Raw genomic sequence first — 23,002 nt, 5'->3', positions numbered from 1 at the left:
ATCACAGCCTCACCTTGCACATCCTAGAAACTGGAATGCTGCTGAAGGTCCTCAGCATGTTTGCCTTTACACCAGGAGGAGGCTCAAACACAAAGATCCGGCCAGCACGTAACAAATTCACTGGCACCTAGAGAAGATCAAATCCAGCTGCTTTAGCCTTCACTAAATTAAATCCCAGCAGAGTTTGCATTAGCTTCAAAACCTCATGGTGAGCACATGAAGTACTGCCTTTTTTTTGGAGATTAGGGGAATCAGCAAAAGGAACAGTATCAAGTTTACAGCTACAGTTTATTCATCAGAAAACAAGGGTAATAACTGCCCTGACAGGTGTGTTTTCCTTCTTCTTTACTGCAGAAGGCAGTCATGAGAGAACGTTCCCTGGGGGGCACTCTTAGCTCTGCAAGCCAGTTACTCAGCAAGATAATAAAATTTTAAATCACCATTACCTTTGGATTAATCTCCATGGTAAGGAAGAGTCTGAAGCAAGCATGGGGTTGCAGGGAATGCAGTTTCTTTTCTAGCTGCATGAGCCAGCCAGGAGCCAGGTGAACGTTCTTCAGCATTACCCATCTATGAATTTTTGAGACAAAATAAGTGTTTTTTAGTGAACAGCTTATGGATCCTGGCTGTGAGCATCACAAAGAGCAACAGAATATATCAATGCTACAGATTTTCCTCCCTCTTAAACTTGCCTTCTACATAGAACCAGTTACTATGTACTGTAAATGAGTTAACTTTTTGTTTTGCAGGTACAACCTACTTCTCCTGAAAATATTTAAACAGAAGATGTATGCAGATGTGCTTGCTATTACAAACTACAATTGAAAAGATAGGCCTGCTTTTTTGTTTTAGTCAGTTTTATCTCTTTAACCAATAGATAACTTCCCCCTTTTACCCTTCTACCTTTCAGCTAGAATACTAGACAGTATTCTAGCTGAAAATGAAATAGAACTCACCTTCCAGATTTCACTGCTGTGTTTATTGCTTTATCTGCTTGGTTAAACCCTTCGGCAGAACCTAAAAGACAGAAGAGTTGCTAAATCTCTTACTGCTAACAACTTCATTTATGCTTAGATGTTGAAATAAGGAATGCTCTTACCAATAGCAATAGAAGTAATCTGTGTATTCTGCTCAGCTGCAAGGTCTTCAACATGACCACTGGCATCATAACCAGGCACTGAACACATCAGCACAGGGGTATTTGGTTTCACCTGTGCTCCAAGAAGTTGAAAAGGATATGAATCAATCACTAGATAAATATGAGAATGCAGTAAGCTCAGTGTTTCTTCCCTCTGAACCACTAAAACCATTATGTTACTCTTAGTTTTACTTTAAAAAAAACCAATCCACTCATACCAGAGAAGAGAAAGTGGAAGAAATGTTCATTGTGGAACTCATGCAAGGTGGCCCTAAGCATTTCAAATCCAAGTAGTTTACCTCTGTATCCACAATGTGTGTCAGATCCAAAGGCTGCTCCATAATGGACATGAAAGACTCTCCAAGATTGGTTGAAACAAAGGTATGTGCCATGGCCAACAAACGATCCGGACGGAAGGCCTGGATCAGAAGCAAGCGATGGATGGCCTGTCCAATGGGAGCTGGAAACAGGAGACAGGATTAGATGGACCCTCCTCTCTTCAATTCTCCATTCAATTTCTCCCCATCTTGTTCTGAAGACTACATATTTAGAAAGTTAATTATCCTTTTGGAAGAGCTGATGCAACTTTTAATGAAATGCTTAATATTCTGCTTTTAATTTGACAACTGAAAAAAAAATTAGCAGCTTCAGCTGGTTTACAAAATCTACAGGCTAAAATTATTGACAGGAGTGATTTTAATTTCCAGGGACAACAGATCTTTTCACATCTTCTCACTCACAAAATGCTTTACTAGCATGGACAGGGTAGATAACCTAGAGCTGCTTCAGTTAATGCTCCAGCAGCAGCTTTAATAAGCAGCTAGTAAATATGAGCTTAGAATCCTTAATTTAGAAAGCTACAGGAATGAGCATGGAATGATCAAAGACAGCAACACTTCCTGAAATTACCTTTCAGATAGGGGAGGAACTGAAGGGCAACAGTTACCCTCAAGTTCTCACTCTTGAAAAATTAGCACTGACTACTAATGTAGCAAGAAGTAACTTCATGCTTAGGTACAACTGCAGGTCTAAAACTTTACTAGAACAGCCCTGTCCCCAGAAGATCCGTGTCTTGGAGCTTTTTAGAGTATTGAGATATCTCCAGATTGGCAATGGCTAAGGTTAATCCAAACCTTTAAGCAATCTAATGAGATTGTAGAATTACGTAAGGTGAAGCAACCAAGTGTAGTAACTACAGCTTAGAAAAGTTTGATTTAAAAAAAATGCAGTCAAAACAAACAAACCTCCCAAAAAACCCCCAAAACAACCCAGTTGAAAAACCAACTAGACTTGAGGTTCTTATACAATCCCAACTTCATGATTTTCTCAACCATTAAGGTCCAAATTTAAATTCTACTTTAGAATTGCTTTTAAAATCATAGTAACTACTTAGATCAGTACAGTAGGACTGATATGGACAACAGTGCACATTCACTTACTTGCAGGTTTTTCTTCAGTCCAGAGGTATGGTACGGTCTGTTCGGGGGAACTGCTGTCCAGCCAGATACAGAATTGCTGTATTGAAAAAAAAAAGGCAAAAAACCTGAAGTTGACTTTCAAGATATCAGAAACATACAGCAAGGACATGTAAAACTCAAATTACACTTTGTCTATTATCCTCTCTTTAGATGTGCCAAATCATTTCACTGATATGCCTCATTTCACTGATAGCCTCCAGCACACCTGATTCTACAGATCTTTATCAAGTCCCAGGCCAAGCTGTAAGTTATTTTACCCCGGGCTGAACAGTTTGAGAAAAATTAGATGTAGTAAAGAGAATTCAACTTCTAAGATAAAAATTAGGCAGGGCAAACCAAACAGGTACTATTTAAGATATGGATATAATTTATGACATATTTCACAGTCAAGACAAAGATGTATTACTCTTTGAACACTTCAGTCACGAGAAGGTGCAGCATTCAGCAGCTGAGTACTATCCAACTTGATTCCACTTAGGCATGTCCAAGAGCCCACCACAATGAAGTTATGTGTGGCTGGGCCTGCTCATCTCTACTGCTAATTATCACACAATAGTGATGCAGCAAAATACATGCAATGTCACACCTTCTGCTACCATGGGACCAAAGCTGGTCAACCACAAAGCCAGAGGCATGGTGAAACTGTTTCTGAATGATGAACAGTGCTGGTCTTCACAAGTTTCACAGCTGTGTTACGAGGGAAGTAAGAACATTCATTTCCACATATACAACTAGTTAATCTTTAGAACTTCCCTTTCCACAGCAGGAGAGCTTGTTTGTAAGCATGAAGCTTTTCAAGCAGACATCTGAAAAGCTTAACAAGATAGTTCAGCAGAGAGACAGAACCTAGGCAACACTCACCTCATCAGCTTGAACTTTTGAAACAAGGTCTTTAAATGCAGGAAGGCAGCTCAACCTCATCATTGCCTCTGTTTGCTCTACAGTCAAACCATTGATTTTGGGGAGAGATGCAGTGTTTAGTACAATCTCCTTCCCTCTCAAGAAGTGCTGGAATTCTGCATCATATGTAGGCTCCCTAATGTTAAGGGAAAAGAAGACTTTAGCTAGATGCCTTTAAGACAGCCCTCTCCTTTTCAACTAAAGTGAAGCAAGAAAACAAACATTTACCCAATAGTGCCTTTCAGTTTGATCCGGGCCAACAACATGGCAAATGTTATGTGATCCTGGTGCAGCATGCCACGTGCCACTCGGTTGAAGGCCACCTAGGAACAAAACAGAGTAGTAGTGTAAGAAGCTTTGAATTCTGACCCTTTGAAAATTATTAAAGAATTACATTTATTAATTAAAACACTGAACCTGAAAGAGATCCTTTGTGATGATTGAGAGACGATGAGTATGATCTGTAATTCCCTTCAGATTTGGGTTCTCATACAAGACATTGTGATAGATGTCCAAGAAAAACTGGAGGGAGTATTGGTACAGGAAATGTATCTGAAAGAGAAGAGAGTTTATTTTTTCTCTCCACAATCTTGCTGTTTGATAACCAACAGAGTATGCCTACCAAACTACAATATTGGGCAGTGCCTATTTAGCTTTGACCAGTAAACACTCAAAGCTCCTGAGAGGAAGAACTCAACTTACCTGTTTCAGTGATTCCATAGTAAAGTAGATACTGCTGCAAGCTGTAGAAAGAGGTAAGTACTGCTGGGAAACAGTCTCCACTTCTTGCATGACAATATCAGTCTCTTCTACTTTTCTGGTGACCTCTGCTGCTTCCTTCTTCAGGTTCTCAAGTGTAGTAATGATGGTGTCATCATCCAGGATACGTCCCTTCACTTCATTAAGTGCTTGGAGTAGGGATTTTTCCAACTGACGTAAGCGCAGCTGAAATTCACCTTAATTAGAGGAAAAAAAAGTCATACATACATATTGTACAGATATGTTAAAGAATTATGTGAAATATGTGTCTTTGCCATTGGGCATCCTGAAAAAAAGAATATGAAGATAAGAACACTGTGTGCTCTTAGAGTAAACCCACTGTATTCTTTTAGAATTGGAGGAAGTTAATTTTGGCAAACATACCCTGAAGCTTGAGGAGGTCAGAGCGTTTTTCATCAACATCTGGTCTTTCAGCTTTCAGGACTTCATTCAGACACTGGCTCTGCAAGCTGCTGCGAGTTACTGTGAAGTTCACAAACGTAACACGAGAGCAGAGGTCTGGTGGGAATTCAACCTGTCACAGGAAACACGGAAAAGTTTTCTCAGCTCTCTTCACATGCCATTTCTACAAACAGGACTGCTTTGATTTTACTTACTGTTGGATCTCTGGTGGAAAGGAAGATAACGAAGGATGGTGACAAATCAATGTCTTGGTCTCCCAGAGTAATCAGAACTCTGCCTCCAGTTCTTCGGACTTCACGATTCAGAACAGGATTCAGAACTGGGTCATAGCTCTCCACATCCTAGAAAATAGAAAGACAGATGTGTTAAAGACTGTTGTTTGCAAATGTCTCAAGCTAAAACTCCCAATCCAACAGAGGCTTAAATTCTGGTAAGCAAACAACTGGTAGTTGGTTTGGAATAGGTATCACATTCAGAAGGTTTACACACTTTAGATGTGTAGTTGAGCTACACAGGTACAGAAGAGAAGTATTATTAGTGGCTGTAATTTGTTAGCTCTACTGCAGGTAAGCCCTATTCTAAACAGCACAAGCAACAGTTACTGATCTTTTCCATTTCCATACTAAGAAGTGAAAAACATACCCATTTCAAGTGCAAGTCAATTATTCTTATAGCTGCCTTTTTCTTCATGTTACTGAAATTTCTCCCTGATATTCAGAGCAGATTAAATTCTAGATAACTAACCATATTAGTTGCCATTGTCTGTGACTAGAGAAAGCACATAAAAACAAAGGAACAGATAGGTTGCAAGTAATTTTACAGTATGGAAAGATCATTTCAAAATAAAAGAATTTCATCTTGAAATGGTGGAAAAGGAAATACCTCCTTTTGATTTTGTAGCTCACTAATTCTTCTCAGGACTAACATCACATGTATCATTAGTTTACTTGTTAAATTGTAAATTGAAAATAAAGTAGCCTGCATGTTAGTTACATGCAAGAGAACAACTGAAAACTTTTCTAATACATAGGACAGAATTCAAGAATTTAAATAGCTTCTACACAATCATGCCACTAACCTGAACAAGAAGTGGGTTACCAAATCTCAAGGCACTTTCCAAGTTCTTTCTGAAAGCATCATCCAAGAAACTTGTACGAGTTATCTTACGGTCTTTATATTCATTCATGATAAACTCTGTAGCTTGCCCAGAGGGATCGATGATCAATGGATACCTTAAGTTATCAATAAAACACTTTCATTGGTTAGGTTTTGACTGCAGACAGTGTCTAAGCAGTTTTATGAATTTACATTGCATTATTAGTCTCACCTCTAAAACCTTGTTTATTCCTTCACTAAGCTGAGGCAGGTTCAATGACTCACTTCAGTTTTGAGCAACAAAATAACTCAAATAACAAAATAGTCCAAGCCAACTTATTTTAACAGCTAAGCAAAAAAGGCAAGCAAAGGTGGATGAAAGTTTTTACCTTTACACATGGTTGAGAAGCTTTTATGAATATTAGAACTTCACACCCCAGTGAAACAGTGCTTTGCAGGAGCTACTGTGATTCAATAGGTGCAAACCCTGCCTGCTTCGAGAATGTTGCTTAAGAACTTCACATCTTAGAATGAAGTACCTGTTGAAGCGTTTGAGCATGATGGCATTCTCTGTGCACAGGTCATCTGCAGGCAGGGAACTCGCCTGCCAGCGCAGCCGCTCATCGGCGTTGGAAAGGTACTCAGTCCTTGCGATGTCTGTGCGGAACTGCAGGAAGGAAACAAAGTTCATGTTTAACTTGACGTTCTCCAACCAGCTGGTGAAGATATTTTAATCAAGTGCAGCTCTACAAAGCTGCAACAGCTTTCCAACAGCTCCATTCTTTACCTAGCGATCCTAAAGCTTAACTCCTGCAGTAAATCAATTCACAGTTAATTATCATGACTGTATCTTTACCTGGATATTTGCTTGCTGCAAATGGTGAGACCATGTAGTGAAGAGATTCTGACGCATCTGCTGATCAAAGTAGCCAGCATAGGCAATAAAAGCTCCTGAAAGTAAACAATCTCCTGCAATAGTGGACATCTGGTTTTTGAAAGTTTCACTTGTCTTCTCCCATCTTTCACGTTCAGCAGAAAGACTCTTCAGAAGAGCTGTGCTACGGTTTACCTAGAAGTAAGTGGTGAAGGTAGATTCTTTAGATGATGAAATGTTCTTATATTACAAGTCTCTCAGAACACTTAAATTCCGACTCAAGGCCCAAGTTAAATTTAAAAGCTCAGAATGAGATAAATTTGGGGCTCTTCAGTGCTAATTTATTAAGTTGATTCTAACTGTTACCTTAAGGAACTTAGAAGTGCTAAGTACTATCAGAGTAGCAACATACTAATGATGAGATGAAGTACATAGAGAAATCCATACTCCTCTCCTTGAAGTCCAGTTAAGACATTACAATTTCACTACATCCATGCCTGTTTTCAAAGGCTTTCTATATATTTTAAACCTTATGAGAACTGTCTTGTTAATCAAATAGCAATACGAGTTGGTATTTCTCTAACTCCAGACAGGCTTCTTGAGAAGCCTCATGACACCCAGAGATGAAACAGCTCAAATGCACTGCACAGGGGAAGCAACCAAGTCCACTCTCAAATTTGAAGAATGATTCAATTTCAGACTGTCAAAGACCAAAGAATGAAAAATTATTGGTATATGAAGTCTTACTTTTGCTTCAACAGCAGCCAAGTCTGCCTTAATAGCTTGAGCCTCCGAAATCAGTACTGCATATTCTTCTTTGTAACGGGCAATACTGGCCTCAAGGTCACGAATCATCTGCTCCACTTCATTTGCTTTCTGTTGGTTGTCTTTGGCATCATCCTCCAGCTTCTGCAGTTCATTGCGTAGAGGTTCCACTCTTTTCAACATGTCAGCATAGTTCAGCTGCAAATGGAAAATAGAACCTTTCCACTTTCTAAAATGACATGTTAACAGGAACCACAGCATTCTGGTATATACTATCAACTGCATCTTTTCAAATTTATGTACTTCTGACCTGTGTAAGAATTAATAACTACTTAAGAGAAACTCAGTATTGTTTATCAATCCCTAGGACTCTAGTTTAAACTAAGCACAGATACATAAGTAATTGCTTTTTGCAAGATCCTTGTACTGCTGTAGATTTACACAAAGCCATTCAAAAGGTTCAGACCCCATTAAGAAGTGCACAGCATTGTTTTACATAAATATTCAACGGGGTGTCCATGCCAGTACTGTGCTAATCTGCTCTTCTCAGCAGTGAAATGAATCAAGTTAAGCCACAGAACAATTAGGACAGGGCCTGTTAGCAAGATTCAAGTTAAATAGAGTTTTTCTAGATCATGCCATAACAAGCAGGCAGAGTTTTAACAAGCCAAGAATTTTGCTGTATTGGGACACCAACAGGCAAGTAAAACCATTCTTGGGTACCTCACTCTAGAGGCAAGATTCCCAAAGCTTATTCCTTCAGGAAACTTAGAAGTCTGCCTTGAGTGGGTCCTACTCTGAGGCAACACAAACGCAGTCTCATTAAGAGGACTGCATTGCATTTTCCACTGAAGGACTGTCTTGTACTGTAGAGTAAGATCACATACAGAAAGTATTCACCAGTGGTCACTGTAAACCTAAAGTCTTTCAGTGCAGGGGCTCTATCCCAACTGGCCAGTAATTCTCTGACAGGGCACTATATATATATACATCCCATTAGCATTCATCTAAACCATCTACCCCATTTCTCTGAGGCAAAATAGCTTGCAATACTCAGCTGAATAAAGGCAAATTCAGAGCCTTTAGCCATTGCTATGTGCCTTCTGTTTCACTCTTTTCACCTTGCCTTTGCTTCCTCAAGCTGACTTTACCTGTGCAATTGCCCATTTCACCATAGGTCCACAGGCCAGTGATGCTCTGTTTACAATTTCATAGTTGTAACTTGGATTGGACAGGTAGTTTTTCTTCATCTTCTCCCGGATGGCATCACTGCAGGGGAAAAATTTTTACAGACAGCATGAGTACACTATGTCAGCACACAGGTGCTCAGTATCCCTTTGTCTAGCCTGCCTTCCCACAGCTGCCAAGAAACATTTCCTGTCAGTTTTGCTGAGTAGTAGCTGAGATGTTCAACATGTTTCAGAAACTACAGCTTAAAAGGTGATAAAAAAATTTTATCAATATTTTAAGATTAGTCATTCACAAACTGCTCAACTCTGGAGCTGGAAGGGAATTTAGATGTCTCTAGTCTGACCTTCTGCTCACAGTTAGAGCCAGCTAGGAAGCTGACCTCCTAAGCTGAATAAAGCCCTCAGCAGCCTGGTCTGTTATTGCTGCAAAACCATTTTCAACTGACTGTGGCTTTGGACACCAACACATGCTTTGCAACCATGCCATTAAGTCATAAAACAAGTGGCTGCTTTGCCTTGTCATGATACACCTTGGCTTCAGCAGTTTATTTCCTGTACCACCTGCACATTCACCATGTGCAATAAGCTGGTGTCAAAAGAAGTCAAGTGCTACCAAAGCAATTACACAGAGGAAAGTCCAGTTAAGACCCTCTGTTCTTTGTAAGTGGTTTGTTCACATAAATATCTCACAGTTGCACTTCACCTGATTTCCTCAGCAGAGAAGTTGACAATGGTTGGAATGAAATTCTCCCTCATGATGATGGAACGTATTTGTTTCCAGTCAGTGGTGCTTTCACCCAACAGCAGGCAGATGGACTCCAGGGCCAGCTTCACTGCTGCAGGGGGATTAGCCATGGAACGCACCTCTACCAAGTGCTGCTTCTTTATTGACTTCACAGCTAACCAGTGCCACAAAGATGAAGAGTGTTGATTGGGAAGAAAACAAACAAGTTAGCAAAGCCCAGCAGAGTACCCTGGATCTGCAAAAATGCTTTAAGATTCTAAAAAGGAATATGAGGTTATTAGAGAAGCAGATACTACTGAAAAACTACTATGTTACAAGAAACACATTCATGAATGTCAGCTTGCCAAATGGGCACAGGACTCTGCTGCCTAAAAATGATTCCCTCAAACCAGTGACTTGTCTACACAGTTTAATGAATGGGCAGGTTGACTGTATACTGTCTGTTCAGCAGCAAGGCATCACTGGTCTTTCTACAGCTGGCCTGCCAGAAACTAAGCCACAAGCCATAGAAGGAGTATCAAGAATCAGATTGGTACTATTACACACAGGCAAGGAAAAAAAAAGGCACAAAAATCACAGCTCAAAGACTGTGAATTTAAAAGAAGGGATTTCTTCAACTCTGTTCAGCCCCATGCTACGAGCCTACACTTTCATTAGACAGGGTCAACCCAGATCACAAGAAAACACATTCCCATAGACCAATTTTAGATCCAAGACCACAGTGTGATCTCTTGGGGTGCTAACATACCATTCTGAGCTTCAATGACAGCAGGCTCCACCTTGTCCAGATCTTCTTTCACACTCATCTGCTTGTCTGCAATGACCTCCTGCTGCTTGTGCAGCTGTTCCTGAATCTCCTGGCTCATAACCTGTAAGGAAATTTCACAAAAATACTGCTTTTTAGAAGCTGAACTTCTTCCAGTACTTGGACTGTAGGCTCTGTTTTGTAAATAAAATAGTTCCTATGCACAGAGATTTAACAAAAATTTTTACCTTTTTCTTCTCAGCTTCCTGCTGGTCTTTCACCATCTTTTTCAACTTGTCATTGGCTGCAGCATTTTTCACTTCCAGCTCCTGACTCTTTATTCTTAGGTCACGCCGCAATTCCTCCACCTAAGATTGATTGCAAGATGGAAGAGAGAATTCATATTGAGCATTGAGATCTATTTACTCACTCCAGCTTTATAGAGGGCAAAGTTTTAAGAACACACACCTGATCAACTGTTTCCTTGATTTTTCTGAGACCAACATTCAGATGCATTTGCTGTTCCTCCAGCTCACTTCGTTTCTCATTGAACAAGTTGGCGTAATGGTTGATGAAGTCCAGATAGTGGCGTGGTGTGATTGCCATGGTTCTGCCTCCTCGTTTCGCCAGCCGAGCATTAGCCTTGAGGGAACAAAGCATTGTAGAGTATGCACTGTTTTAAAATTTATCTGCATGCCAAGGATCATAGTTTTTAGGAAACTGGTGAATGATGCCATGGCCTAGAGGTTAAGTGTAAGTTAAGCAGTGTAATAACATACCTGGTGAAGAGTCTGATGAACAAACACACAGCTATTAACAATAGCCTCCCTGTGTGATGGTGGTTGTGGCAGCTTATCATACACAACTGGCATGTAATCAGGCACAATGTAATTTGGTTTCTCAAGATCCATTTTGCTTGTGAACTCTTTGCCAACTTGGTACAGTGCCTCAGTTGACCAGTCTCCAAACCAGTTCAGGACACATCTGAAACACAAAGCATTTGTGAAGACTTCCCCAAAAGCAGTGTTTTAATGGTACCTGGAAAATATATTGGAATATGCAGCAATTACCTGTTGAAGAGAGCAGGAGAGGTAGCTGCCCTGTCCTTCAGGCCCTCAGAAGATGGATTCATAGTGAACACTACATGGAGATTGCGAATAACTTGGCTGGTGAACCATTTGTAGAGTTCCTCATGTGAATCTAACATTAAACCTTCTTTCTGTGCTCCTTCTTTACACTGAGTCATGAGGGTAGCATATTCATCTCCTTCAAAGAGACCAGGAACCTAATTCAAAGGGTAAGTTTTGTTGTAGCTTATGGTTGCAAAAAGGTGCAAAAAATATTTATTTAAAATCTTCTTACCTCTCCATTGGCTAGGAGAGTGTTCATTCTCTCCAGGAATCCAGAATCCAAGACGTTTGACTCATCCATAATAAAAGCTATTTTTTCATTTTTGCAGCCAGAGCGTCTCAATACTGTCCTGAGGTCTTCATCAAAATCTTCACCTGTGTATTTTCTGTGAACCTGGTACGAGTTTACATTGGTCATTAACATTTTGGTTTAGCTTTTAATGGGATTTTAGGGGTCAATATATAAATGGGAGTTTTGACTCACAGGATTTTAGAAGTAAACTTAGCACACCAACCTTGATTTGGTAGACACTCAAACCATTCATCCAGGCAACAAATCTTGACAGGGTTGTTTTCCCTGCTCCACTGACTCCAATTAGCAGCAAGTGGCCCTGAGGCTGACGGAAAATTCTGAAAAAGAACACAACCAGGTGTGATTGATAAGTGTTAGCAACTTACTGAAGCATTTCCTAGAACATCTAAGCTTCAAGTTAGCACCAAAACTGACACACCTTTCCAGATAGGATTCTGCTATCTGGAGGCTGGCAGTATATTTTCTAAAGATATCAATGAGACCATGCTCCATTCTTACTCTGTTCTGAGGCTATTCTGGTTTAGAGTAACTCTACATACTGCTTATATGAGCAGCAATGGAAGTCTGAACTTACCGGTCAATTCTTAACACATGATCCAAGACTTCATTGAACAGGACAAGTGGTACATCAAGTTCTTCTTCATAAAAGACTTTAAGCCTAGCTTTCACATAGTCTCTCAATTCTTCTTGATCCACTGGAATGTAATCCTAAAAGAACCAATACAGTCAATACAGTATGGAAGTAAACACTAAGGGAATTTGCTTAGGGGTAAATTTATGAGCACACCAAAGCAGAACTACTAGAATACTTGAAGTAGCAATCCTCTACAAAAGTTTAAGAACCACATAGCCATTTAAATTGCACAGGAACATGCCCACTGCCTAGAGTGCCACAGGTAGCAGCATGAGGTTCAAACACTGTATGCACTGAACCTACCATAGGCTGAGCCTGTGCTGCCAGTTACCAAAGAGACTGGGAAGTAGCACTACAGACTAAATCCCTTCCCCAGTTTATTTTGAACAGTGTTTCCTAGTCATTTACTATTGGTCAGAGATGAGCAGCGAGCTAGGTGGATTTTTGCCTAAACTCACCAGGATTTGTACAGCTTACCCAGATGGATCATTTCAGATTATAAGAAACAGGTCACCAGAAAATGTGTAATATCAGTATTGCTCAAGGGTCACTGTCTAATCCAAGAGATTCCAAAAGGAATAACTGTCATCTGGTAGTGTCACAGTATTATTGAGAAATATTATTTTATACTGCCTTTACATTCCACTGTGGCTCTTACAATAGCATCCCTGGCAAAACAGGAACTAAATTTGTGGCAGAGTTCACTTCAGATAATAATATTAAAAATTTATTAGAGATCGATTTAACAGCATGATGGGCAATGATTATCACTTTAATATGGTCATAAGAGCTGCATCACTCAATTGCATCAAACCTATTTAATTTCAGGGTTTATTTTTTCTTAAACTTTGACTTGCCTTTGACAGCCAGTTGCTGTACAAGATAGGTCTGCTCATAGCCTTTTCTTTATCAATGTTGGGGAAGTGTTTCAGAGCAACCATGTCAATGTTCTCATCAGTCCAGCGCCTCTCCTCATCTTCCACAAGTCTGGATAAAGAATTAAGTCAGTGAGTACAATGTACAGAGTACATTCCTCTGTAATGGGAGGAATATAATCACACCACATGGCAGCACTATGGCTGAAGTATATTTTTGCTTTGTACAGATACAACTCCTAAGAGAGTCAAGCTGCAGCAAAATGAAATATTCTCACTGGTATTCCAGTTATTTAACATAAAGCACACTTTAGTCTGATGTTCTAATGAAAGTTGGCAAGGAGTAGGCAACTTTTTATGGTTTTGCTTCCCCAGCTCATGAATTTTTTACCTGTCCTGGAAGAGACGTAAGGCTTCGTGGGCCCAAATCCTGATAAGGCCTTCAACTGGTAAGGTTTCCAGTGGTCTTAATGCTTCAAATATACCTCTCACCCACCGAGTCATTTCACGAGGTGAGTAGATGTAGTGTGGCTGTGTGTCTTGAGTGAATCTCTCCTAAAAATTTAAACTTAATTAGCTACTTTATCTCAAAGTTGCACTGTATTTTTTACAGGACTTGGCATTACAAGATATTACTGTGATAGCATAATTCAGTCATTTTTGCCAGAACTCAAGTAATTAGTTGAGTTCTTGTACACATATTATCCATGTGAAAGGCTAACAACTCATGTTAAATGAAGCATAGAAGAAAGCATTCTAACTGGAGTTTGGAGTTGCACTTAACAAGTTACCTGAGACATTGTGTAGAATTCAACCATAGCAGCAGTGAGAGGCTCTGCATACGTGCGAAGTGATGGGATCAGCCTCAGCATTGCACGGTTGAATGTTCCATATATCTGAGTAAGTGAAGCTGGTCCAGGATAGTCCACATAAACCACAGGAACATGTCGTAAAAATCTGAAAGATCAGCATATTACACAGTACAGAAAGTTAAATTACTATCTGTATTCTCTTGGTTATCTTTTGCCAAAATTAAAGAACTGCTTGATTCAAAACCATCAACAGCAGCTGTAGCTGGTTTGATTGCTCCCATTCTCAAGGGTTTCAGACAGGTGATTCAACAGCCTAATACTGAGTCCACTGCTGGGCTTTCAGAGTAAGAACCAAGCAGCAGATAGAGCAAAAGCAAGGAACAAAATTTCAGCACAGCTGTTGTTAAACAAGTGTATTAAGAACAGATTACATAATCAATGCTTCCGTTTTGACTTCTATTCCATTGTTACCTAGAATTTACTAGACACATTACCTATGAGACAGAGGTTTTCTTCCGGGATCAGTAGGTGGATTACATGCACCAACAAACTGAATTCTCTCCAGTTTCACCCATGTCTGGTCAGATGTACGGTAGAATCCTCCATGTTCCACCATCTGGAAGAAAAACATAAAAATCAAATCAAATCAATGGAACGTTTTATTTCTCTGTAAGTAGCTGTTCTGATACAGTTGATTACAAAGAAAAACAAACCTGTCTAATGAAGGATATGACTCTCTGTGTGCCATACTTGTCCATATCTGGCAAGTTGATTTCATCACAGAACAGCACCAGCCACTTTCCTAACTGCACAGGAGCCAGCACCACTCCATTAGGGGTACGCCTGTATTCACAGTAGTGATCAAAAGTTTTCAGCAGCAGTTCTGGAGTGGTAGCACTTGAAAAGTTGAGTCCAACCACCTTAAAAAGAGTACAGTGGAAAAAAAAATTAAAATACACTAAGGACTGAAAGAGAGTGCATCAAGAGTCCTGGAAACAGGTATGTTTGGCTGTTCAGAATGGAAGTATATATACCATCCACATTACAGGTATATTACCACATATATACAGCTATGTACAGCCTAGATACTCCTTGCTTCCAACTGCAGGTTCTCCATTTGCCATGCAGCAAAGCTTCTTGCCTAACCCTGTGTTTTGAACATGACAGCCTCATGTAACTGTCACTCCACCTAAATACACTGAAGGATGAGAGCTACTCTTAAACATATGCACAGTATATTTAAATACTGAATGCAGGAATGCTCCTCTGTTACTGAACTGGCAAAGGAAGAAAGAAGAAATGATTTAGGCTAAGGAACTTGAGAAATGAATTTGCATTCTCAACATGAGTTTTATTTTTTATTATATATACGCATGTCTGACTGAGGTGAAGCTATCACTGAGTTTCAGCTAGGAAATAAGTTCTATGCTATCTTTAATCTTAAAAGGATTAAAGACAATGTACTACTCTGTAATTCACACACCCTATGTGCACGCACACACACATACACACACACGTCTCTTGTGTACCTCCATGTCAGGCAGAGCTCTGAGAGCACTGAACAGGGTCATGGTCTTTCCAGATCCTGGTGGTCCACAGAGCACCAGAGGTTTGTGTTCTGCCAGCCAAGTGTACAGCAATGCTTCATGGCGAACTGTATCTAGGGTTGGCACTACAACATCAGGAGCTGCAACTTTGTGTGTTTCAACTTCAATTTGAGGAACTTTGGATTGCCATGGCACCCATTCACCTGTAATGGACACCTAGAAGTACAAAAACATGATTAGACAATTTAGAAGAGGAATCCAGCTCAACTTTAGTTAAATTTATTTTTTTAAGTGACATCAAATTTGATGTGTTTGTTGAAATGTGAAACTGTAAAATTTAAGACAGTCTAGCAGCTTATTCTCCAGGTTTGCCTCCAAAATCTAAAGCAAGCTTTTAAGAAAATGAAAGAGCAACATTTCTAGCACAAGAAAGATTTACCTCATAGTCAATGATAGGTATGTTGGGTGCAGTTGGCAGTGGCACAGTGGTGATTCTCCTAATGTACTCTCCCAGCTCCGCTCTCATTTTCAAACGACTGTCTCCAGAGAGAGACCACAGTATGGCATACACCAGGTACCTCTGTAAGAAGCAAGAGCAGCAGCTATTGGTTTTAGAGTAAGGGAACAAAGCCCAGTGAGTAACTCAATCTAGGCAAACACAGGAGTCACTAATGCAGTCATCCAGGCTGCATTTACCTGGATGTAACGCTCCAGCTGGTCTATCTGCATCGGGAAGTCGGGATGGTTGGCGTTGTACTGGGCCACGTTGCGGCACGCCTGGTGCAACATGGAGAACAGGGAGCCCAGGCAGCGCAGGCGCGTCAGGTCCATGATGTGCTCCAGCTTGAAGGCGTGCTCAAGCGCCTTGGTCACCAGGCCATTGGATGTGAAATATGGCTGCATTATTGTTGCAGCATCTCTCTGAATCTGTTGGGGGAGGTAAACACTGCTCTAAGTGTTTGTTTGTCATTGGACTACCAGGCAGAAAGAAAAGGTTTTGTTTAAGGTTTGAAATGCTTCATATTAAAAAAAAAATAAAAAGGAAAAAGACGTAAAGAGGAAGTCAGCTTTCCTTTGATAGGCTGTCATAAATTCTACTATGGTGTACCTGTGATACAAGCATTTTTACTACTTTATCCCATAATGAAATCTAAGTTATACCTGCAACATTGGGGATGCTGCTTCTTCTCCTTCATCTTCTTTGCCCTTTCGCCTGCGCTGAGCTTCCTCCTCACCTTCATCCAGAGGAATGCTTCTTAGTCTGGCCAGGAAGTTATTGAATATCATGTCTGTACTGAGAACATCCTCACTGAACCAGACCATACCACACCTTGACACAGTAGCCAAAGTGGCGTATTTCAGATCCTGTACTTCAAACATGATACGCACCTGAAAAAAGAAATTTAAAACAACATTTAGGAGTAAAAACAATCAACCAAAACAATACAAACACTCTTTCCCTGAAAAAACAGAGAGCTTTTAAAATATGCAGATTTGCATTTAGACTCTGAATAATTAACATCAGCATTATACTCTCCCTTAAGGTAAGTTCATCATTATTGACATTTACCATAAGACCTACACAATTCCAATTTTGTCTTACAGAGTCAGAGTAAGTGTAACATGAAATGTTTCCACAAAAACCCTTTACTCCAGCAAACCACAATCTGAACTCGTTACTACTTTGCCTGTGATGAGAAAGAGGCACAACACTAGTATATATTAAATTAAACCAACAAGCTTATACAGAGCACATGAACACAATATAAAAAAAGTAACATTACATTTGGTGGGAGGCTGAGACGCTCTCCATTTGGCAGAGTCAGAAGTTTGTTGTCATCCAGAACAGAGTTCAAGTTCTCAACCCATTCAGGGTCTACGTCACCATCAAAGATAATCCACTGACGTTTTTGTAGTTCACCTCTCACATTGTCTATGATTCTATATTAAAGAAAATATTGATTGAAGGAGAGAATTAAGGTGAGTTTATCCTAGGCACAAATGTACCAGCCATTTTGTATTTGTGTTATCACAGACTTACTTTCTCAGGACATGTGTAAACAAGCCATCTGTCCATTCCCTGGTATTTGGATCCAAAGTACCATAGAGGTGATCTTTGCTGATTGCTTTTGGATCTATAATGTGAGCAACACCTTCCACACCCTCCAGCCGTTCAAGGGCCTTCAGCAGTACTCTCCAGGCCATGCTCTTTCCACTTCCAGAGGGACCAACCATCATCAAACCATGATTTATCTGTGTAATCTGATACAGCTGAAGAACCTGTGACACAATAATGTACCAATTAACTTCAGCAGGTAATCTAAGCTTTTAGGTACAGTTTGTTTAAGACAAGAAAAATTTAAAAGCTTTCAACTTTTCATAATATAAAAGGAAATTCAGTCTTACACATAAACTTCAACTGTACATTTTCAGTTTTATATTTTACCTTTTCAACCCACATGCCACCAACTTCTTCTCCATCACCATAGGTAAGGTACATTTCCTGACACACTTTCTTAAGTTCCTCTCTCAAGGCTGTCATCTCTCCACGGTGATACTGCACTCCAGGGAATACATCAGAAAGGAGACTGAACAGCAGTGGAATGTCTTCTGCAACCAGTTTTGGTACCATAGTTTCACATACACTTTGGATCAGGATCTGCAGAGAGAGAGAGAGAGTCACATTTCATTGAAGATTTGTTAAGTTCACTTTACCAAACATGTTTGACAAGGAAAACTTCACTAAATAATTTACTGATTAAGTACCAGACCAGGGTAGTCTTAGTCAAAATGACTGTTGATGTGGTTTCAACTTTGGAACTACCCATGGTTTTTTAGTGATTTTCAGTTTATACAAGTCCTTTTTGAGTCTCTTCATTATGCTTTTGGCATTAATTGCTGAGACGCTGTGCAGCAATAAATGTCATGGATGCACCACCTCATCTGAATAATTTTCTCACTATGATTCAGGGACTTAGAAGACATGTTTAACTTGGTGCTTTTAAGCTATCAAATGACCTTTGGTAACTAACTTTATTTTGTTCACATGGCTTAATACTAAATGGTAAACCCTGAAGGGTAACTTCCTTTGTTTAGTGTGCATCCTCTATCACAAAAGTAAAAATCTTTGCACACACATTACCTCTTGCTCTGGCAAGTTCTCAGCGATTTCTCCCTCATCAACGACTTCCCCACGCTCTTCCTTCTCCCGCTTTATCTTCTGAATCCTCTCCCTCTTCACATTACCTGCACTAACCAGCACACTCTTCAGTGCTCTCAGGCCAAAATCATAGTGACTTTGGGAGGACAGCTGTTCATCACAAAGCCTAAGAAGCACAAGAGACAAAATTCAATTTGATTCTCAGTATGAACCAACATAAGTAATGTCAGTAAACTCAGTAAATGTCATTCTTGAAACTTTTGCTTGAAATGACTGCTGCACAATGTGCTTAGTGAGTTGTGGAGAATATTACAGCTTTGAAGTAAGTTCTATTATTACTGACTGCAACCAAACTTGTTACTCACTTGAAGAATGGTACTATCTTATTGGCAAGAACTTCAGCAGTACGGAAACCTTGGGAGTACAGCATGACCTGGGCAATCAACTGACGGTCTGGTTTTGTCATTGCCAAGCTACGGAACAACTTCTTCAAATTGTCAGGCAGATTGGATCTGCCTGCATAGCCAGGATTCATGGTGATGAAGATAGCCATGTCAGGGCTCACTTTGACTTGTTTGTTCAGCAGCTCACAGGTAATGGGTGTTGCAGCTGAAAAGAGAGTGCATTTAGTTATACCGGAGTCAGTGATCCATCACTCTGAGAACTGAAGTCATACATTATTCTATTTTAGTTTCCTACAATAAAGAACAGCAAGTTCTCTAGTACTGCAACTCAAACAATATGAATTTCTCCCAGCTGAAAGTGACATCAGATATTTAAGTTTTGACATAAAGTAGCTTCATCCTTGCACAGTTTTCAAGAAACATAGCTGAGCAACAAAACATGAACGATGTTAGAGAAGCATGAAGGATGTTAGAGAAGAATTACATACTCTTGTCATAGTTGGGGTTGGAATGCTCTCTCAAGGCTTCCTGGATGCACTGAACTTGCTGTGAAACTGCAGAGAGCATTCTCTCCTCCAGTCTGTTGAACTCATCAAAGCAGCCCCACGCGCCCACTTGGCAAAGTCCCACAAAGATGCGTCCCATTGCCTGCACAGAGAGGGGGAAATTCACTCAATTGCATTGGCAAAAGGAGCAGAGAAGAGCACTTTATACAATGCATCCAAGGCAGAAGAAGCTGTGTTTATTTGTAGGTTACTGTATTTGTAGTATTGTAAGAGTTATGAAAGGGTTCTGAAGTTCAGCTTTCACTGCTTCACAGAACCACAGATCATAGCTCCCTATTACTTCACACTGTACTGCAGTCCTTCCAAAACAGGCAAACTAAGTCCACTGCATAATGTTTTGTTTGCAGATACCATTAACATCAGGTGCAGTTCTAGTCCATTATCGCAAGGAGGGTACAAGAATTACAAAACATTTCAGAAGAGCAAATTGGATGGCCAGAGTATGATAACCTTTCTACATACAGAACAACCTTTAAGGTAAGATTCTGTAGAGGGAACATGATGGAGGTCTGCAATGTACTGGTTTCAGATAAATAGGAATCAATTATTCACTGTCTTTTCTGCTACAAGTACTTAGGAATCATTGAAAAAAGACAAAAAGAAGCTGCCCTTTCATGAAGTGCACAGTAATAGTGCACAGTGTAACAATTTGGTAAAGATGTTATAGAACCAAGTGTGTAAGTGGATTTAAGGGGAGAAATGGCACATTAAAAAAGGTTCACTGGAGCATGAACAGAGTAACACACTCCCACTGGGACATCCTGATTGTTCTAACTGTCAGAGGGAGGAAGTGAGCTGGGGCAAGGAGGATCACATTATCTGTGATATTAATACTCCCTAGGCATGTTCTTACAGTCACCCCTACAAGCCAAATGCTGGTTAAATGGCATTCTGATCTGGTCAAATTACAGCTGCAGAGGAAAAAAAACAGGCAGAATCCATAAAGTTTAGTGCTTCCTTGTCCATGTTTTATATTGTTTTTTATCTATACACTTGACCAAGGATTTCATTTTAAGATAATTTGCTGTGTTACAGTTTAGAGACATTTAATCTGGTTCTCAGTTTGAAGATGTCAATAATCTTCAAATGTCTGGATAAATTTTCTTAGTTTTGAAGAATTCTTCACACATTGAGGTAAACTGCACATCTGTGTTGTAAAGGATAATTTGGCAATAGTACAGCTACTTCAGTAATCTCACACTCTCATCTATTCCTCATTAAACCAGTCCTATCAATGCAAGCTACATAGTTGAAGATACTTTCCTAAAGCCAGTCTTAAGCCCCTGCCCCTGTACTTCCTTTCCCTCCATTTGCTGTTACAGAACTACCTGTTCAAAAGCACAGAACCTCTGCTCTAGCAATGTTCCATCCCACTTGTGCTTTAGGCATTTTTTTGTTATAGAGGCTCTATATATGACCAACAGATACCAGCTCAGTTAGGACTTTACATCATCATCTTGAAAATAAACACTGCTGGCTCTTTCAGGGTTGTGAAGAGATTCCTACTGCTTGTTAACAAAGACTACCTTGTTTTAATCAAACAGCTTACCTGGAAGTCAAATGTTTCATCGCAGTTGAAAACCAACACAAAGCGGCCGAGCTGATGTCCAAGAGCTTTAACAGATTCTGTTTTACCAGTACCAGCAGGACCTGTTTTTGAAATGGGATGGACATGTTTTAGAGTTTATCATCTGAATAGCACTGCCAACTTGTGTAATCTGCCAGCATGTGGATTCTGAAGGTGCCTGTTCAATCAAGAGGGTTCAAACAAAATCTAAAAGTCTTTCACTTCCCCCAAAGACCATTTTGTTCTTCGCCATCTTAGTTAAAAGTGTCCTGCATGTTCATATTAACACTGTATTGTGGGGATGCACATCCTTTCCCCAGTCCACCCCGTAAAGCCCATCCTAGGCCACACTACAGTCTCAGCAATGCATGTTAGCCCTTGGCCTACATTAACAGCACCAGTTAGCTCCCCTTGTGCTTATCAGAAACCCTGTCTGCTCCCACAGCTTCTCTTGTCTAACAAGCTCCTGTTTTCTACTTAAATAGCCTTGAGACTTCTCTTTTTTCTATCTGAACAACAGAACAAGTAGAATAATATTTTTGTTGTTGAACTTCTCAAGGAAAGTTCCAGCAACCACCAACTCGGATTGTGGCCAGGATGGAAATTTACTGATGACTAAAATCAGTAATTTTGCAACTCTATAAACAGTGTTCCTAAGTGAGACGCTTTGAAATCTCCCAGACTGCAGCAGGCTGTGACCAGGATCTCCCTCCCAGTGGGATGCCTCTTGGAGCTTGTCATCTCCAGTTTGCAATGGAGGATTGCCATTGAAAGTTGACAACTGAACCTGGACTGATATCCCCCACTCCTTGACCCCCAACCCTTCATCTCTGGAGAGCTGCAAAGGCATCTGATGTATTGCACTGAATTTAAGGTTAGTTTTTCATAGGTATACCTTGGCACATACTTCATGTCTGTGTGCCTTTCAAGTGTTGCCAATTTAGGTCTATAATTAATCTAAACTTTTTGATCAAATTACTGCTGTGCTTATAGAAAATCCTACTGAATAATTTTGTTTTAAATTAATAAATTGTTCAAGTACAGCTATTATTGTATTGATTAGGTAATTAAGTTTTGCTAAATCCTTTAGACCTTGACTTGATCCAGTCTGAAGTGAAGTTTGGCAAGGGAGTCCTCTCTGACCCTTGTAACACAATAGCAATCTCCCTTACCCCTTTGCATCCCTTACTGTTATCCCTGCTTTTCCTTCTGTGTCCCCAGTCTCCACATATACCATTTTAGATTTATTTTCATCAGATTTTTCCTTGTGTGCTTTATCTATATAGTAAGTAACAGAATGAACCTTGCCATACGTGTTGTGCTTTTACAAATTCATATTTAAACCTGCCTTTACTGATTCCTCACTGGTGATTCTTTAAGTGACCTAACCCACTCATTCTCATATATATTAGAGAAGATAAGAATTTTATACACTTGTCTCACAAACTTACCAAATGGTGATCCTCCAAGTCTTGCCTCCAGGGCCTGTGTCATTGTCAGGTAGCAGCGGTCAGTGAGAGGAGTCTGCACCAGCTTATCCTGAACCCCAAGGTACTCAAAACCATAATTGAATTTGGCATTTGCCATCTGAATGGAGAGCTGCTGCAACACATCTGTCTGCTTTGGGTCAAAGTAGAACCGCATTTGGCTGAGCCACTCGAAGGATTTGGAGTTGTCGATCTTGCTTTTGATCAGTGATCTTGTAACATCTCTCTGGTGCACCAACTCAGTGATCTGGAGAAGGAAGGAACTCCTTAACAACACAACAATACAAGCCAATAAAGACAGGAATCCTACAGCTTCTCAGATGAGCACAGTGAATTGCCATCACTTAGAAATCATGACCTAAAACCAGTCTCTGGTTTAAAAATTTGTTGCTACA

General features: G+C 40.0%; 1 protein-coding gene across 1 annotated transcript in view; it reads right to left on the bottom strand.

The window, feature by feature from the left end:
• Positions 1–23,002, bottom strand: part of DYNC1H1 (dynein cytoplasmic 1 heavy chain 1) — a 44,877-nt gene that overhangs the window by 5,133 nt on the left and 16,742 nt on the right. The window contains exons 27-69 of the mRNA XM_066552125.1: positions 22,572–22,854; positions 21,103–21,203; positions 19,476–19,635; positions 18,949–19,192; positions 18,566–18,749; positions 17,870–18,082; positions 17,465–17,703; positions 17,208–17,364; positions 16,585–16,812; positions 16,120–16,350; positions 15,863–16,003; positions 15,406–15,639; positions 14,590–14,796; positions 14,371–14,492; positions 13,856–14,021; positions 13,456–13,619; positions 13,047–13,176; positions 12,130–12,263; positions 11,758–11,872; positions 11,475–11,636; positions 11,183–11,397; positions 10,892–11,096; positions 10,581–10,754; positions 10,361–10,480; positions 10,116–10,236; positions 9,326–9,521; positions 8,584–8,701; positions 7,415–7,630; positions 6,650–6,862; positions 6,333–6,460; positions 5,777–5,930; positions 4,893–5,039; positions 4,660–4,810; positions 4,219–4,472; positions 3,934–4,068; positions 3,745–3,839; positions 3,478–3,652; positions 2,578–2,653; positions 1,438–1,598; positions 1,100–1,211; positions 957–1,017; positions 447–570; positions 14–127 (exon numbers count right to left, since the gene is read on the bottom strand). Coding sequence (XP_066408222.1) covers positions 14–127; positions 447–570; positions 957–1,017; positions 1,100–1,211; positions 1,438–1,598; positions 2,578–2,653; positions 3,478–3,652; positions 3,745–3,839; positions 3,934–4,068; positions 4,219–4,472; positions 4,660–4,810; positions 4,893–5,039; positions 5,777–5,930; positions 6,333–6,460; positions 6,650–6,862; positions 7,415–7,630; positions 8,584–8,701; positions 9,326–9,521; positions 10,116–10,236; positions 10,361–10,480; positions 10,581–10,754; positions 10,892–11,096; positions 11,183–11,397; positions 11,475–11,636; positions 11,758–11,872; positions 12,130–12,263; positions 13,047–13,176; positions 13,456–13,619; positions 13,856–14,021; positions 14,371–14,492; positions 14,590–14,796; positions 15,406–15,639; positions 15,863–16,003; positions 16,120–16,350; positions 16,585–16,812; positions 17,208–17,364; positions 17,465–17,703; positions 17,870–18,082; positions 18,566–18,749; positions 18,949–19,192; positions 19,476–19,635; positions 21,103–21,203; positions 22,572–22,854 — 7,080 coding nt within the window. The remainder of the gene's footprint in view (positions 1–13; positions 128–446; positions 571–956; positions 1,018–1,099; positions 1,212–1,437; positions 1,599–2,577; positions 2,654–3,477; positions 3,653–3,744; positions 3,840–3,933; positions 4,069–4,218; positions 4,473–4,659; positions 4,811–4,892; positions 5,040–5,776; positions 5,931–6,332; positions 6,461–6,649; positions 6,863–7,414; positions 7,631–8,583; positions 8,702–9,325; positions 9,522–10,115; positions 10,237–10,360; positions 10,481–10,580; positions 10,755–10,891; positions 11,097–11,182; positions 11,398–11,474; positions 11,637–11,757; positions 11,873–12,129; positions 12,264–13,046; positions 13,177–13,455; positions 13,620–13,855; positions 14,022–14,370; positions 14,493–14,589; positions 14,797–15,405; positions 15,640–15,862; positions 16,004–16,119; positions 16,351–16,584; positions 16,813–17,207; positions 17,365–17,464; positions 17,704–17,869; positions 18,083–18,565; positions 18,750–18,948; positions 19,193–19,475; positions 19,636–21,102; positions 21,204–22,571; positions 22,855–23,002) is intronic.

Source organism: Molothrus aeneus, chromosome 6 (genome assembly GCF_037042795.1).
Source record: "Molothrus aeneus isolate 106 chromosome 6, BPBGC_Maene_1.0, whole genome shotgun sequence".
Taxonomy (NCBI): domain Eukaryota; kingdom Metazoa; phylum Chordata; class Aves; order Passeriformes; family Icteridae; genus Molothrus; species Molothrus aeneus.
This window is presented reverse-complemented; position numbering and strand designations above follow the sequence as displayed.